A 17907-nucleotide genomic window follows, 5' to 3' on the forward strand; every position below is an offset into this window, starting at 1 on the left:
TCAATATTATCATGTCCTGACTTAACACCCAATTCAATGTACCAACCCATTTACACAATAAAGAGGAACAATCCATTATACCCCATTGTGAAGCCTACAATGCGCTCAAGTTTATTCTAGAGTGGTGAGCTCTAGCACGAGATCTCTGGAAATGTATCTTCATTTTATGCTATACTAGCTTTTGCCTAGACCTTCGCTTCTGTGGGAAATCTTAAAAAGAAAATGGCTTAGATAAATAAAAGACACTAAGTACTTAAATTTAACTTTATTACATATCTTTTAAGGCTTTAACAACACAAATATTATACAACAACTGACTTTGCAACTTAGACCACGATTGCGCAGCGGTCTCTTCTACCGACAGTAGAGTATTTCTCAAACCCTCATCCGACGCTACCAACTTCGTATGCATTTTTAAAAATAAACTTAAATACGACTGAGCTAATTCAAAATCTCTATTGCTAGTCATCATTACATTGACCATTTCAAGAAAATGACGCATAACCTCAACGGAACCGCCCGAGTCGGGAGCCATGCTTGTTACTTCAGCCTCAATGGCTGCCGGAGAAAGCGTTTTCAACCTTTCTATACATTGTAAATAATCTTTACTATCCTCACTCGCTACTAACTTCTTAGCAAATACTGTTAAAGTAGATAATGACTCTGGTATTAGCAACTTCGTATTTTTGTCATCCTTATCTTTTTCCAAATCAAATTCTAACTCGAGACTTGGAATAGTTGGTAAGAAGAACGGTGCAGATTTAGGAACTGTCAGAGGTGTTTTTGGTTTATTTCTCTTTTTAACTACATCAAGATGCAATAAATTTAGCCATCTTGAAGTTGGCTGGTCTGAAAGTGTGATGAGCTCTTCGCTTATTTGTTCGGGAGATTTGTACTCCGGTTCTTCTCCAAGGTCAATGAGGCCAATGTCTTCGATGTCAGGTTTCTCTGGAACTGTAGCTGGTAGACCTAAACAAAAATTTAGACATTAAAATCTGTTTGATTTGACAGGTTCGGAAGTTTAACACAATAATATCAAACCTTCTCGAAATCTCTTCACTCAACCTCAAAAATATACCTATATTCACAGAACTGTCTACCGTCTTAGAACTACAACTGTTATCCGAATGCCTAAAGATCACATCATATTAAACGCATGCAAATATTTTAGAAGAATAATTATTATTTCTTTCACGTTTGTAATATTTTATAGTTATATTTAAAAGTTATCTTAATAGTTTACTATGTATAGTTTACTATATATAAACTAAGTATTACGTAACAAAGCTATTATTTAATATAGAAAAAAATACACAACAAACAATACAATATAATAAATAGTACCAACAAGAGTAGTAAAATTTATAAATTATATATATTCGTATATTAATAAAAACCTACCAGCAAATAAAATTTACAGAGAATAGAAACGAATGGAAGACACTTCACTTAAATCCATCGAGAAGAGTAAGCTCTTAAATTTAAAAAGAATAAAAACTTACGCAATGTTGGGACGGAATCGGCCCTGTCTATGGGTTTGAGGAAAACTCGTTCATACAAAAGTCTATTGGCCCAGAGGAACACTCCTAGTTCCCCGACATGTGTCGTGGCAAGGAAGTCTCCAGTAGGAGACATGCTGAGCGAAGTGCATGGTCTTTCCACCTGTAAAAATATGATTTAAGATTTCGAGCGTAGATAAACCCTAATTGGATATATTTATTAATTTTTTATATCTAAAAAGGTAATATTAAAAAAAAACATGCCAGGATGCTGATAAATAAACTGCGAAATTGTTTGCTCTGGTCGCGCTATGCAGAACACAATTAATCGTAGGCAACCTTGTATACTTAACCCAAACAAATACTTATTTGTTAGTTAAAAAATATTTCTAAATCGCATTAAGATGTTCAGAGTTCAAACCTAATGACGCTTTCTCCTCTCTCATATTGTTTACGTAATTCCGTTTAATTTAACCGTAAAGGTACGTCGTAAGTAATATTTTGGTTCACCTGCTAAAATCTAACTTAACCAATCCAGGTTCGATGCATAGATGCAACTCAGGCTTGACATAAGTACTTCAAGACATAACTGGGACTAACAACAATAGAATAAATTGACTAACTTACCGAAAATATATCCACGAGTTGCGAGCTCGGTATGTCCCAGGTGCAAACAGTGCAGTCCATTGAAGTGCTAATTAGCCACCTGCAAATAAATACTAGACTCATCAAACTATTAATTAAATCACCCATACAACCCAAATTAGACTAATTAATTGGGAAATGCAAATAGTCATTTCGCTTTAAAATAGCCTTTGGCTGTAGTTTTGTTTAGTAATAAGTGAATTACACTATTTTATGGGGATATTTTCTTAAAATATTATTCTGTCAGTCAGGGATATTCATTTCCTTTCATCTTTCTATAAACAAAATAAGCTAACTAACATATTATAACAGACAGTAAAATCCTCTGAACGACTTTCATTCGCTGAGGTGTTTTGTGAATCCTTACTGGATCAAAAGCGCGCGAAAGACAAATGTCAACATGTTTATTTTAATACCTTGGTAAAAAGTAGACATGTTTTAAAATGTGCACTGATAAATGGCCCAAATTTCAGCCTTACCATAATTAAAATATCTAATTAAGTAGCAATTAAGAACTTCATAATCCCAAAACTATTTAAAACCCCATAGGTATACATTTACAAAAACTACTGATATATTCATGTTAGCTTTCGTCAACATTTACTTATTGATAAATATTTTCCACTACTTTACCCTCCGGGTTATACGCCGCATCGCGAACGTATTCATCATACCGTGGGCATATTCACTACATCGACGGCCCTCCAAAGCCGAGGTCCCGCGCCTTTATACAATTTACACGGGCCTATTCAATGAGCTCTTCATTGTGAAACACTTGCGTGAATGATGTTCCGAGTTAGGGAAAGAAAATACGGCGGAAAAAAGGGACATCCGGAACGGTTTTACGTAGATCGTGTCGAATGAAAAAGTAAAGTACGGTCGACTATTTGTTGTATTGATTGTATTGTAAAGTTACTAATGAGTAAGCGATTCTTTCTTAAGTCATTAATGTACACTTTATTATTGATTGTGTTTATTAGTTTCTACCTACCCCTCCGGGAAAGAGGCGTGATTTATTGTTTGTAAGTATGTTAATTTTTTTTCATTATAGTATAAGATTAACGGTAGCGGCAGGATCAAACTCTTGCTAATGTCCCTCCGGACGATCATATGGACTAACTATAGAAATCCGAATAGTCTATCCCAACAATGAAACAAAATGGTTCAATTAAAGACTGGTATTTTGATAATTATTTTACATAGCCTGGTAAGCTTAATAGCTGGTAAGTCGTGAGAACACATTGTTGCTATTTTGTTTGTGTTCATTTTGATACATTTTGTAAAGCAATGTTGTCACTTTATAATCACTTCTGGCAAAGCATTGAAATGTTTACGCACGATCGTGCACGGACCTACGGCTCGCACGCACGGCTACACACGTTGCTCCGGGCACGGATTACAGAGGTGTTAGGTTTCAGATGGGTTTCACTGAAATAATTCTGTTATCAAACTGTACCTAATACTTACATTTATTTTTAGCCCTACAAAAAGTGTAAGTACTTACGTAATATTATGAAAGGAATATCTGTCTATTTGTGTTACGCTTTACGAGACTAAACCGCTTGACCTTTTTGAATCTACTTAGTTCTCCGTATGAGTTCGTAATCAAACATAGACTACTATTTTCTGAAAATTTTCTTGGGAACTGGATAAACAGAATTTTTTATATGACACGCGCAACTATACAATAAAGGAATTTGATAATTATTTCTTCAATAGCATTTACTACAGCAGACTAAGGAGAGTCACATATGAAGATTATGACGGTAACCAAGAATTTTATCTTAAGCAGTAACTTAAGGCAAGATCATTCTTATCAACATAACTAATACATTCAGTCAGAAAAGTATCGGGAATGGATTATTTATTTATGGTTCCAAATTCAAATTTTTGTTTTTTTTGTTGTTGTTAGATTGGCACAACTGTTTTCCATTTTGGCGCGGAGTTTGAGTTGCATCTGTTGTTTACATTAAATACAGTGCTATTTTTAGTTATATCATATCTAGTGTGTATTGCTAATTTCGAAAGTTACCAAGCCAAATGAGAAGATTATTATGTTGGGTGATTTTAATGGATGGGTGGGTGTAAAGCGTGATGGATATGAAAAGGTGCTTGGTGCGTTTGGTGACGAAAAGGTGAATGATAATGGAAGAAGTGTATTAGAAATTTGTCTAGAGTGGGATCTTTTTGTGTCGAACTCAATGTTTCAACATAAAGAGATCCACACCTACACAAGAGTGGAAGGTATTTTAAAAAGTATGATAGACTTTGTGATTGTAGATGAAAGATTGAAGAACAAAGTGCTGGATACCCGTGCATATCGCGGTGCTGGCATTGACTCGGACCATTTACTGGTGATATCCCGGATAAGGGGTATCTTCAATCGCTGGCGGCACAGGGTAAGGGAGCAAACCAGCGCTTTGGAAAGAGTAAAAGTAGAAAATTTGCAAGATATGGATGTAGGTAAGAAGTATATTAATAGACTGAAGGATGAATTTGTAGATTTAGAGGAAATGAGCGATATTGAAGAGGGATGGAAGGAATTTAAAGAAAGAATTGTGAAAGTAGCTGTTGAAGTGTGTGGTGTAAGTAGAAGAAGGAAAGGAAAAAATCACAAAAATGCGTGGATGAGTAAAGATGTGCAAGAACTTGTGCGATTAAAGAAGAAAGCATGGCTGGATTTGTTAGCAGCAAAAGCTAACTTAAGAATGCAAGAGGTTATAGATGAAGATGTGAATGAAGCACGTAAGGAATATAAGAAAATGAAAGATTTGGTTAAGAAAGCTGTGATTAGAAAGAAAGAAGAGTATAAAGAGGATTTTGATAAAAGGCTATCAGAAGACTTTCAGTCAAATCTGAAAGTATTCTGGAAATCCGTAAGGTCAGCCCGAGGAAATACTATAACCAGAGAGCTGACTAGGATCAGATGCCAGGATGGTAGCGTTGTGAAAGGAGAAGAATGTGTACTAAAGATATGGAAGGACTATTTTGAAAGTTTATTTGAAAAAAAGGAGGGAAATAAGAAAGATTTCTGCTATAGCGAAGAAAAAGAGAATGAGATGGAAGGCGAAATTGAAATGTTCGAAATTGTGGAAGCACTTAAGAGTATGAAAGCGGGAAAGGCTGCTGGGTGTGATAGAGTGTCGGTCGAGATGCTTAAAGCAGGAAAAGGCGTAGTAGCTAGTCAGTTGTACTGCCTTTTCAATTTGTGTTGGAGAAGCGGCCGAGTACCAAAAGATTGGTGTAAGGCTGTTATCGTGCCACTTTACAAAGGAAAAGGGTCACAGCTGGACTGCAAAAATTATCGTGGTATAAGCCTGCTTAGCGTCGTCGGCAAATTGTATGCTAAGGTATTGATTAATAGAGTCAGGAATGAAACTGATGACAAAATATGGGATGCTCAAGCGGGATTTCGAAAGGGAATGGGATGTACTGATCAGGTCTTTTCCTTGCGGTGCATAGCCGAAAAGTTTTTGGCCAAGAGTCAAAAAGTCTATTGCACATTCGTAGATCTGGAAAAGGCCTATGACAGAGTTGAGAGGAATGAATTGTGGTCAGCACTTTCTATGCATGGGGTGAGCAGTCTCTTAATACGAGCACTGAAATCCTTATATGAGGATTCGAGTGCTTGTGTCAGGATAAACGGAGCGCACACTGAGTGGTTTAAGATTGAGAAAGGCGTTAGGCAAGGATGTGTTGCGTCACCGTGGCTGTTCAACCTATTTATGGATAGCTGTTTGACAGATTTGAAAGAGTCTAAAAGTGGATTAAGGATGAATGAGTTACTCGTCAAATGTCTGCTCTATGCCGACGATCAGGTTATACTGGCGTCATCAGCGGAGGAGTTACAGGAGATGGTAAACTGTATGCATGAAGCTTTAAAAGAGAAAGGAATGAAAGTGAACGTAAGTAAAACTAAAACACTGGTTTTTGAAATGGAGAAAGAAATGACAGCATGTAATATTTTGATTGGAGGAGAAAAAGTGGAGCAAGTGAAAGAGTTTGTATATCTAGGATCAAAGTTTACATCAGATGGCAAGTATGATAGTGATATTGAAAGGAGAGTGAACGCGGGGAACATGGTGAATGGAGCTTTGCATGCCTTTATGAGCAGTCAGAAACTATCCAAAAAGGCTCGACTGGCTGTGCACAGGGGCGTGTTGGTCCCGACATTAATGTATGGGAGTGAAAGTTGGGTATGGCAAAAGAAGCATGAAAGCAGAATAAATGCAGTGGAAATGAGAGCGTTAAGGAGTATGATGGGTGTGAAATTGAGTGACAGGATAAGGAACAGCGTGATAAGGGAATGTTGTGATGTGAAAGAAGATGTAGTTACAGGAATAGAAAAGGGTATGTTAAGATGGTTCGGTCATGTGGAGAGGATGAATGAAAGCAGGTTGACTAAGCAGATATACAAGGAGAGTGTGGAGGGAAAGGTCGGAGTGGGAAGACCTAGACGAACGTATCTTGATCAAATTAAGGACGTCCTGGTAAAGGGTCAGGTCAAAAGTACCCGAAACCGCCGAGCTTGTATGAAGAGAGTTATGAATGTGGACGAAGCGAAAGAAGTATGCAGAGATCGTGGCAAGTGGAAAGAGGTAGTCTCTGCCTACCCCTCCGGGAAAGAGGCGTGATTTTATGTATGTATGTATGAGTGGTACAAAGCGTTCAAAAGCGGTCGAGATGTGATGGAAGATTTGCCTCGCTCTGGTAGGCCATCAACGTCTGCAACTGAAGTTAACATCGCAAAAGTGAAGGAAATAGTGACTGAAAATCCTCATTCAACTTTGAGAGAGATAGCCACCGAACTTTCTGTATCTCACGAGTCGATCCGTACCATTTTAACTAATAATTTGGGTATGAAACATGTTGCCGCTCGGCTAGTCCCAAAAGACCTGAATTTTTTTCAAAAACTCAATCGCATGAGAGTCGCTGAGGACATGCTAGAACGAGTCAATTCCGACCCAACATTCATGAAACGCATTGTTACTGGTGACGAGACGTGGGTTTACGAGTTTGACATGCAAACTAGTCAACAAGCTTCGGAGTGGCGCCTTCCAACTGAACCGAAACCGAAAAAACCACGCCAAAGTCGTTCAAAAATCAAAGTCATGTTGACTGTTTTCTTTGACTATCGCGGTGTTGTGCACTCGGAATTCTTGCCGGAAGGACAAACGGTAAATAAGGAATATTATTTGAGTGTTATGCGGCGTTTAAGAGAGCAAATCCGACGAAAAAGGCCAGATTTGTGGAAAGAAAATTCTTGGATTTTGCACCATGATAATGCACCTTCGCACAAGGCCATCATTGTGAACGAATTTTTAACCAAACACTCAACAAATACCATCGAGCAACCACCATATTCACCAGATATGGCTCCAGCCGACTTTTTTCTTTTTCCTAAACTCAAATTACCACTTCGTGGCACCCGTTTTTAATCGGTAGAAGACATAAAAGAGAATTCGCGGCGAGAACTGACCTCAATTCCGGAAACAGCGTTTAAAAAATGTTTTGATGATTGGATTATTCGTTGGCGTAAGTGTATCGTTTCTAAAGGAGCATATTTTGAAGGTGATAAAATAAATTTGGATGAATAACAAACAGTTTGTGTATTATTGATCTTTTCCTGCTACTTTCTTGACAGAGTAGTATATTCAAAAAACTTACCTGCTCTGAGCATCAAAAGCGATATCATTAATTCTATTGCAATGGCCTCCAAATTTCCTTACAACATTCATTGTGTCAATATCAATGAGAGTTATTGAGAAATCTTCATTTGCTAAAGCAAGTAATCCACTTTCCCTGTGGCATTTTGTAAGGGCAACAGATTCTTCTAACCGGATGACATGATAAGGTGTGGTAGCTAAAAACAAGAAATAAACAAAATTTATTTAGCTTTAAGTAGTAAATAAAAAAGGTTTTTATGTAACTAAAAGCTTTTTAAAAATTGTTGGCTTTGTCTTCCTCTAAGGAATAAAACGTGATTATATATCTTTATATAGCAGCAGTGAAAAAGGTCTATATTTTAACCAATATGTAGATATGAAAACTTCAAATTTCAAGATTATTTTATTCCTTACATTAATTAATGACAGTCTTTTTCATAACAAACATACATATATGTATATTTAAATATTATCAGATATTGTGATGGATCATTTATATTATATAGTTATCAACAGAATTTTCGAAATATTATCATATTTCTGCACAAGGTTCATATTTTTGTAATCCAAGATAAATTGGAATATAATTTTCACCATGCCTATTTTACAATGCTGAATTTTAACTAATTCTTATTCAAATTATTTTTCCTTGCTCACCTGCTTTGAAGTGCCAGAATTTGACGGTATCATCAGCACCAGCAGTTATTACTCTTTGGTTACACAAGTCAGTCTCCACACCCCTCACTGCGCCCTTATGTGCTATTCTCTTATCTTCTTTACCATAAAATCCTCTATGCAATCCAGATTGCATGTTAAATTTGTGTACTTGTCCATTGCTGTAACCTAAAATAAAAACATAAACTTTGTTAAAAACCAAGGTAACTGTTAACAGAATGTTAAACCACAAATTAATTTGATAAATAAATTACTATTTTTAGGTTAACATTGTGTTCATCGTCTTTGAAGATTGACTTTATTTAAATTCTGTTTCTTACAGTTGAGATCATAAAAGGTTATTATAAAGTCAGTTAAAATAAAGTCAGTCTATAAACCTTTCACATATATTTGATTTTTGTTATTTAAAAATAATTCAATCTAAGAAATTTGACTTTGAGCTAAATGAAATTACTTCAAATCTTAGCATCCCAACGGAAGGACTCTTTAATTAATTCTTACAAAGAGTATTGAGATTTACCTATAACCACAAAATTCCCACAATGTGTCACAGTCAAGCATGTTGCCTCGGTTCCCTTCTCAAACCCATCTGGCTTGAGTTTATGCTGTCCCATACATATCCGGTTGTATGACCATGTGGTGGCTATGTACATGCCGCTGTGTAAGGCTGCTATGCTGTCCCACTGTTTGTCTCTTTGCATGCATGAACTGAGTTTCATGATTGGCGGTAGTGCTAACCGATCTTGTTCGAACCTCTCTGTAATAAAAATCATATTTCATCAAGGACTTTTTGGAGAAAATATAAATTACTTAAGCAATGGCAATTCACAGGTTTAAATGAAAATATGTCATATCATACCATGTTGTATAAATAATATTCCTTGTATTCAAACAATTTTTTTTTTATTAATTATTATGGGACATTTCATCATGAACAACACAATATTTTTTGAGTTCAACTATTCACTGCAAAATGTTGTACATCATTTTAGTGTGAAATTATTTCTACATTCGCTTGCTGAATTTGCTCTTTCCTTTTTGTAAATAACAATTAAAAATAATAATATTATACTCACTTTTTTTTTTAGATTTCTTTCTGTCGTAAGATCCTTTTCCCATATTTTTGTTGAATGTTTCCGTAACTGTATTCATAATGTGAAGACTTCTGTCTGCTCCAGCAGCCAAGATATTTTCTCCTGTTGGTTCACAGTGCCGCACTAGGGTTGGTGGTAATGAATGGCCTTCCCTAAAACATTCATAATAATAATCCATTTAGTTTATTCAAGTACAGGCATGAACTTACTTGGTTTGTTTTTAGTTACTTAACTATGTAACATAACCATACAGACGTTAAGACAGTTATAGGATCTGAAAGGTTGCTTAACCTTTCAGATCCTATAACTGTCTTTCGACCAATTTCGTAACTTCTTATCTCTTCAAAAAATTGGCAGAATCACCAAAAGTCTGGTGGAAGCCATAATATAGAAAAGAAAGAAAGAAAAAAATAAATTAATCTACATACCTTTTACGTAACAGTCTTGCACCACCATCGGGCATGTCAAAGATCCACAATTTCAATGAGTTATCTCTTGAATTGGTCACCATCAAGGGCTCTGACATCAAGCACTGCATACCAGCTATCCGAGATGAGTGGGCCGATTGCACTTGTGACATTACCCTTCTCTCTTCCAAGTCCCACATCACAATGTGACCTGTAGTGCTTCCTGACACCATCACTGGTGCACCATCCATTCTAAATGACAAACATGTCACTTTGCCCCAATCATGAACAAATTCAACAATTGTTTCATCATAGCGTAAATTATGAAGCACTATCTTGTTGTTACCAAAAGCTATAGCCACAACATCCACAGCCGGAGCTGGCTCTATAACAGTCACTGGAGACTTCCATTTCTCAAAAGTATGGACTAATTTAGAAGTTCGGATATTCCATAACTGTAACTGTCCTTGTCGACTTCCAAGCAATATTTTATTTAGATATGTAGGTGGATGACACATTGTGGTAATTTTAAACTGACTTTCGTCAAAATTCAGCTCCAGAAACTCTGTCTCATCTTTGATATCGAAGATTTTTAATATGTTGCCTTCATCTATTGAAATAAGATGGGCAGCAAAAGGAAAGAGCAAATGAATGGGCGCTTCATGACCTTTGTAAACGTGTTTTAGCTCACATCCTCGTCTCCATGCATAAATGTTGTTCTCACTAGCTGTATAAACGTGGTAATTGTCGCCGGCCATACATGTTATGGGGCCTGGATGTTCACCACTCACGCTCAGCAGACGAAACTTGTCGCACCCATAGGTATGAAACCACTTTCCTACACTGGTACATAACAAGGTTTCTCCTCGTCTTCTGATATATCTTGCAACAAAAGGCACATGTGTACTAACATAACCTAGAACTCGCGATCCTGTAAATATTCGACTACTCGACTGTTCTGACATTTTACGTGTGATGTGATGATGGCTCACAGTAAGAAAATTTAAATCACAGACGAATTATTTATTCAATAACTCTGACAAATTTACAAAAAATAAAATCACGTTATTCACGCAGAAAACAACAAATTCAACAACAAACTTCTGTCAAGTCAAGTCAAAAAATGACGACTTCATTTCATTTACTCAATGACACACATTGACATTGACGTTATTTGTGGTTGTAGGCAGTGTTGCTCACTCAGATTTTGAAAAAGCGTGTGTTGAATTAGACACTGAAAAATATTACATTTATTTTGAATTCTTTGATAACTGTAAATCTACTTGTACCACTTCTGGGATGCGCAGCAGCATTTTTCACATAAAAAAATCTGCGCAGCGTTCATTGAGTCCATTTATTTTGTTCATCATTCGTGCTGGACACTATAGTCTTTTTTAAAGCGAAATGACGACTGTAGAGGAACTATGAGAAAAGTAAAAATGCATAAAACGACAATTCTTATTTTTTATTTCATTCAAGTTAAGAGATCATCTGCACGGACAAATATTATATTGTAGTAACCGGTACGAATAATAATTTTATTAGTATTTTCATAAAATCGAAGAAATAAAATCGAAGTCGATCTAAACTATAAGAATATACCTGCATACTTTAAAAATTCATTAAATATTATCAGCTGACTCGTCTGTCATTTCAGAGGATTTTATAAAATGTTACGAAATAAAAGTATGAAAGTAAATGTCACATCTGTTTTATTTTAAAATATACACAATTGCTTAAATAAGTTTTATTTTTACAGAAGTCCTTGGCGTTTCAAGTCTTCGTAAGTTTTCCTGTTCACAACATTGCCCTGAGAATCTTCAAATTCTTCGTCATTTTCGGCGACAAATCTCTCGCTCTCCTTCTGGTGTTTAATTTTCTCCCACACTGAAAACGGAATCATTAATGATTATATATCTCGTAGCTACCATAAAATAACTAAAACTCACAGATGATATTACAGCAAAGGAAAACATGGTGACGGAGATTCGCTTGCCCCGGTAGCACGGCAAGCGAGACGCCGTTTACGCCATAAAGCGATAGTTTTTCGCGCCATGAAATCGGCGTCGCGCGTATAAAGCTACGGGGGCTGAACAAGGGGTCTATTTACTAGGTCAATCTTTATTTTTACCTCACTTCCCCACTTTTTGATACGTTAGTACAATTTTTACAAGTGAAAATCAACTTGCTCGTGTAAGACAACGTATGGCATGAGCATGCCGCTATTCTATTAACTCTATGGTTAGATGCTAACACATAAACAAATTTACTTATAAGCAAAATTACATTAGCAAAAAGCGCGGTATTCGAAATACTGAGACAACGCATGTCGTGAGCGTGCCGCAATTCTACCTTTTTATTCTAACGCCTCTGATCCTTCATTAGTGCTATTCTTAACTCTATGGTTACATATGAACAAAATTATAACTTACACGCTAGGGCATCCTCAATCTGCGTGACGTTAGCAAAGTGAGCAGTGTTTGGTATTCCAAGACAACGCATGCCGTGAGCGTGCCGCCATTCTGCGAAGTGCCGTTGGAACGCCTTGGGCCCTTTGTAAGTGTAATTACCGCAGATTTCACAAGTGTAGCTGATATTCAGACCGTGGAGCTTGTACAGCCAGTATGGGATGGGCTGTGAATGCGAACGAAATTATGGTAAAATTAATTATGCAATAATTACATTCCTTTATGAGAAGTAGGAGGGTATTAAGTAAGGGACAGGTCAAGAGTACCCGAAACCGCGGAGCTTGCATGAAGAGAGTTATGAATGTGATGGGATGAAGCGAAGGAAGTATGCAGAGATCATGGCAAATGGAAAGATGTAGTCTTCCCCTCCGGGAAAGAGGCGTGATTTTATGCATGTATGTAGGAGGCTATTAAAAAAATTCTCCCATTGGCATTCGGATATTTCCATAATGGTGTGTTAATGCCTACACTTATATACGGGAGTGTGTAATCATTTTGGGTAAAAATTATTTGGTTGGAAAAACAAGGAGTGACTGATCAATCAACGCAAAGTCAAAACTATTGGTAAAAATAACCAGAAATTTATCATTAATGGAAATGGAAAATTACAACTAAGAGAGTTTCATGAATACTGTATGAGTGTGCTAAAGCATCGCTTTTTGCTGCCGTTCGCCGGCCGGCGATATTACGGCTTTCTATATTTATTTTAGTAAAATAGCTGACAATACCTTGCCATCCCAGCCCAGCGGCAGATTCTTAGGGTTGTACGGCACTTCGTCATCGTCAGAGTCGATATCAGGCGCGGCTGAAGCGTCACTTTCATCTCCGCTGTCGTCTCTGCGCTCGCCGGCCGCGCGAGCCGCACGACGCGTCACATTCTCTATGGTCGCCGCTCTTGTACTGCTCACTATGCTTGCGAACCTGAGAAAAGTTTTCGGATTGAGAATGGATTGGTGATTGAAAAGGTCTACTTACGAATTACGGATGTCATAAAAAGGAGAAAAGTTATTTAACACATGAAATAGTAAAAAGTGGAAATCATACCAAATGCTTAATGAAAAACCAACTATTTCAATATTTTAAGCAGCGAAGTTCCATGGTTCTACTTTTGAAACGTGAAGTTCTTACAGGGACTGTTTATAAATAGTAGCTAAGTTTATAATAATTCTGCGTAAGTATATAAATCAAGGCTAATTTACCGATAAACTTGAGCTTCAATAGCAGCAATATCTTTATGCCTTTGTTGAGTAGATGCTTTAGCTTTGTTTGCGCCTTTCTTTGCGACCAATGACTTATCTAGGGCTGTTTGGCCTTTCGTGATAAATAACCTGAAATTATATGTAAATATAATTGTAAAAAAATATTAACTAAGTGTAGTAGCGTCTTAAATTCTACTTGGGATTATTATGTTTTGAAAAAAAAATTGCAATAATTACATAGGATTAGTGACACTTTACAATATGCCCATACAATCCGTTTTAAAACCTTTACCCTCTTAATAAACAAATAAGCAAGTCATTTTTTTACCTTTGAGCTCTTTCTTCTAAAGTTCCACCACACTTCAACCCAAGGGCCATGAGAGCAGACTTTAATCTATCCAGACCTAACGATGCTAACTCTTCCCAAGACGAAAATGCTGACAGATCCAAATGGGCACCAACATTTGTTAAGGCACCGCCTGTTTCTTTCTGAAATCGCAATTAAATTTCTCAGAGTATAATTACATATAATTTTAAGGAAAATACAGACAGACATACCTACAATATGTACAATTGTAGACATGGTTCAGGAGATACCCACGCCACATCACATACACCAATCAAGGTGAGGTGACACAGCTATGTCCAGAAACAACCGTACCTTGGTTGAACCTTTTGCATCAGATACTTTAACCTAAATCATGAATGCTTCTTTACTTAAACTATCTTTGTTTCATGTTAGTTCAAGTTTGGATGCCAAATAAATTTTTTTTTACTTACCGGCCAGCCTGGAAATGTTCCAGCTTCCCATTGCTTAAGAAACTCTTGATGAGCAAGCGCCATTTCCTGGGCCTGATCTTGCAACGGCTTCACTCTACTCACAAAGTCCTTCAGGTATGTAAGCAATGCTCGGATGTAGTTCCTGTATTCTCCATTCTTACGTTCCCTTGGAATGTCAAACAGGTGGTCAAATATACTGAGGTAGGTTATGTAGTCTACTTTCTGTAAAAAATAAAAAAAAAACATGTGAATTATATGTCTCAAACTGTTCTCTGGCGTGATTATAAATTTACATGGCAACAAAATCTTTAACAGAAAAATTAAACTCACCTCAATTCCTTTTAAATTTATATATTTTTCATAGCATTCATGCAAATCCAAGTATTTTCCATAGCCTTCCTCATCAGTAAACTCTACAGGAGCTGCAAAAACAGATTTAATAAATTTAATATATAAATAATATTCACTGATTGAGAAATAATGTATGGAAATGTTGAAAGGGAAAAGCTTTGATAAAGAGGTTATTTATCAAATTGGCTAATTCACAAATCAGGCCAAAATTATGGCCAATCCTGACAAAGCTTGCATAAAGAGATTGATAAATGTGGATAAAGCAAAAGTATAAAAATGGAAAAACAAGAGTTTCTGTGGTCACATAACATAACATGGGTTTCCATTCACCAATTGTTAATTTAAAAAACTCTCTGAACAAATTTTTTTGTCACTTCACACAATCTTCTGAACAAATCATCTTGAAATTATATATAATTTAGAGTCTGGAGAAGAACATACTTTTTGTACCTGTACCTTCTTTGTGTTCTTCCTGTACAAGCTAGTGAATATTTAAAATTATCTTTCTTTCATCCTAATAGTAAAATAAATGATTGCTTACTTGTAAAATCTTCTGCTGGGTTTTCCCTAAGCTTTGCCAACTCCTCAAATTCAACAGACATTGGCACACATATCTGAAAAAGTTACAAGTTTAGTGCAGACAACCTTCTTTATGTATATTTAATTTGATATATATTGCCATTGATTACTTGTTTGGTTAGTGGAAAAATATCATTATAATATTTTTTTTGTCAAATATTTTTATTTGATTTCCAAAAATATGTGCTTTTAATTTGATTATTTCTCTCCTCTGTTCTCTTTCTGTCTTCTGTAGTGTATATTCCTGAACTTTCCACTATACTTCCTACATATAATAAACAATTTTTAAACCAAATATCAGGTTTATTCATCATAAATAGTTCATCAGGAAAAATATATACATACATATAATAATACATCTTTATCACTTAGAGGATTGACAGATTAAACATATTGTACTTAAATTTTTTTAAATGGGAACTGTGATTGAGTAAGAAAATAATTAATTTCCAAAATATCATTGTGGTCATGCCACAGATATAAAATAAATACCTCATTAGGATGTTTCCTATGAAACTCCTTAATTTGCTTCAACCTAGAATAAAATTCCTGAAACTCATTAGGGCCAGACAGAGCAGAGATTTCTTCTTTTCTCAAACCATCTTTGTCTTCATATAGATCCTTGAGTCTTATTGTTGCTTCTATGTATCTCTGAAATAAATTTATTTAATAAGTAACAACATCTAAAGTTATACAGATAGATATAAGTTTTTACGACTTGTAGTTAAGTGTTATTGAGATCCAGAATTAGAATCAATATGCAAAGAAGATACTTAGAAATTTGATTCCAAAAATCTCTTCTTTTACAATTCTGTTATTATCTTTTATTCATGTCATATGAATAAAACATTCAAGTCATGAATAACAGAATGAGTGAGGCTACTAACATAATTATCATCATTATTTATCATAGTGCAATTAATATCACAAACATTAATAATTACTAGTATTTTTAAGTAATGAAATCTGACAATGATATGCATTTGATAATTCACATGTAAATATTGAACTACAAAAATTTTGTCTAGAGATCCCATACAAAGTTAGTCTGGCAGCAGAGATAAATTTATTACAAACTTTTTTAGACAATGGATTGTTACTTACATCATGCAGATTTTTCAGTCGGTGATCAGCATTGATTGTCTCTCGGTGCTGGAAAAAAATACGCATTAATAACACATAGATTTGCCAGGTTACAATAAGAAAATGGCCAGACAGACCAGCAAGTTTGGTCTAACTGCCTCTCCTCTTGGTATGTTGCCAGTTGCACTGTCGGCTACCAATCTTCCAAACCTAGTGTCAGACTCACATTTATCCTACATTAGATATTTTTATTTCTTTTCACTAAAATCTTTGAGATACAGAATTTCACGACTATGCTTGACAAAATGAACTTTTTGGTTGGTAATTACATGAAATTCCTCTGAAAACTGTAAACACCATTAGCAATCCAAGTCATAATCCATATGTCGAGAAGGGCAGGCTAAGTGTACTTGGTATACACATTAATCACACCTCTTTCACAGAAGGGTAAACAGAGAGAATTAGCTCATTAACAACGGCCTTTTGCATTTTGTCACTGAAATTATAAACACACTTTCGGATCATGGTAATATGCGGAATCAGGTAGGATTCTATAGGAACAGGCGTGATATATTTCCTAATATCGTAAATATGATTCTAGGTTATGAATTATTAGAGGTTACATTAAAACACAACTACTGTATAAACACTTACACCAGTTTTTTTGTGCAGTATTTCTTTTACCATAGCATCCATGGTACGTTCTCTCTCTTCATGATAACTTCGTTGTTGTTCTAGTATTGTATCCATTATGCTGGGAGAAAGTTAGATACAATTTTAATTTGTATGGAAATAATGAAATTTAATCCAAGATAACTGTGCTTTAATAGGTATGTTTTTGAAAACCAAGAAAAGAAGCGAAAAATTCGGGAGCGTCCTGAACGTCAAGAAAGACTTTGACGAATGCATTATATGAACGTCAAGTCAATGTAATGACTTTTATGTTTCTTTTAGTCCTTATTGCCAAGGCTGTGACCTTGCGGCTATCAATCTTATTAATTAACTAGCTCGTGCCCGCGATTTCGTCCGCGTGGAATAGTTATTTTGGGCTTCATTGAAGCCCTCAAGGATGAATAATTTTCCCTGTTTTTTTTCCATTTTCCATTATTTCTTCGCTCCTAATAGTTGCAGCGTGATGTTATATAGCCTTAAGCCTTTCTCGATAAATGGTCTATTAAACACAAAAAAAAAATTTCAATTAGAACCAGTCAAACAAACAAACAAACTCTTCAACTTTATAATATTAGTATAGATATTACTCGTGACCGTGGAAAATGCACTTCAGAAATCGGTTTGTTCCCATTCAGTCACACCCCGATCTGTAACACTGTTACTCAATGGGAAAAAAATTCCCGTTGTGTAGCAGTGGTACACATTGCAACTATCGTTTTCCCAATGAGTAACACTGTTACACAGTAGCACTTTATATTCCCGATCAGTAACACTTGCGAAGGTTAAATA

The 17907-nt window shown here is 35.8% G+C and overlaps 2 protein-coding genes across 2 annotated transcripts; both read right to left on the bottom strand.

Annotated features, from left to right (window-relative positions):
- Positions 1–250: 250 nt before the first annotated feature.
- LOC106136413 (WD repeat-containing protein 36) lies at positions 251–11091 on the bottom strand. The gene is made up of 8 exons (XM_013336961.2): positions 10008–11091; positions 9562–9731; positions 9006–9242; positions 8468–8653; positions 7812–8007; positions 2127–2205; positions 1503–1662; positions 251–969 (listed from the first exon to the last, which is right to left on the bottom strand). The coding sequence occupies exons 1-8, from the start codon at positions 10949–10951 to the stop codon at positions 269–271; spliced, it is 2673 nt and encodes an 890-aa protein (XP_013192415.1). The 5' UTR covers positions 10952–11091; the 3' UTR covers positions 251–268.
- A 590-nt stretch (positions 11092–11681) lies between these two features.
- Positions 11682–17346, bottom strand: LOC106136376 (splicing factor 3A subunit 3). Its single transcript, XM_013336906.2, has 11 exons — positions 17101–17346; positions 16468–16515; positions 15856–16014; positions 15326–15398; positions 14764–14855; positions 14434–14655; positions 13982–14142; positions 13654–13782; positions 13183–13375; positions 12419–12620; positions 11682–11873 (listed from the first exon to the last, which is right to left on the bottom strand). Exons 1-11 carry the CDS (start codon positions 17194–17196, stop codon positions 11740–11742), a joined length of 1509 nt encoding a protein of 502 aa, XP_013192360.1. The 5' UTR covers positions 17197–17346; the 3' UTR covers positions 11682–11739.
- Between the last annotated feature and the right edge of the window lie 561 nt (positions 17347–17907).

The sequence above is a fragment of the Amyelois transitella genome, chromosome 10 (genome assembly GCF_032362555.1).
Source record: "Amyelois transitella isolate CPQ chromosome 10, ilAmyTran1.1, whole genome shotgun sequence".
In the NCBI taxonomy this organism is placed as follows: Eukaryota; Metazoa; Arthropoda; class Insecta; order Lepidoptera; family Pyralidae; genus Amyelois; species Amyelois transitella.

What these genes read in the sequence shown, in the direction of transcription:
- LOC106136376 (XM_013336906.2), bottom strand. Translation starts at nt 17,196, where the DNA reads ATGGATACAATACTAGAACAACAACGAAGTTATCATGAAGAGAGAGAA. An exon ending in TACTGCACAAAAAAACTGGT is followed by an intron (nt 16,516 to 17,100) that starts GTAAGTGTTTAT and finishes ATTTTTTTCCAG; the next exon opens with CACCGAGAGACAATCAATGC. An exon ending in ATTGAAGCTCAAGTTTATCG is followed by an intron (nt 13,376 to 13,653) that starts GTAAATTAGCCT and finishes AACTTTTCTCAG; the next exon opens with GTTCGCAAGCATAGTGAGCA.
- LOC106136413 (XM_013336961.2), bottom strand. Translation starts at nt 10,951, where the DNA reads ATGTCAGAACAGTCGAGTAGTCGAATATTTACAGGATCGCGAGTTCTA. An exon ending in ATTCTGGCACTTCAAAGCAG is followed by an intron (nt 8,008 to 8,467) that starts GTGAGCAAGGAA and finishes TCTTGTTTTTAG; the next exon opens with CTACCACACCTTATCATGTC. An exon ending in GCTTTTGATGCTCAGAGCAG is followed by an intron (nt 2,206 to 7,811) that starts GTAAGTTTTTTG and finishes ATTTATTTGCAG; the next exon opens with GTGGCTAATTAGCACTTCAA.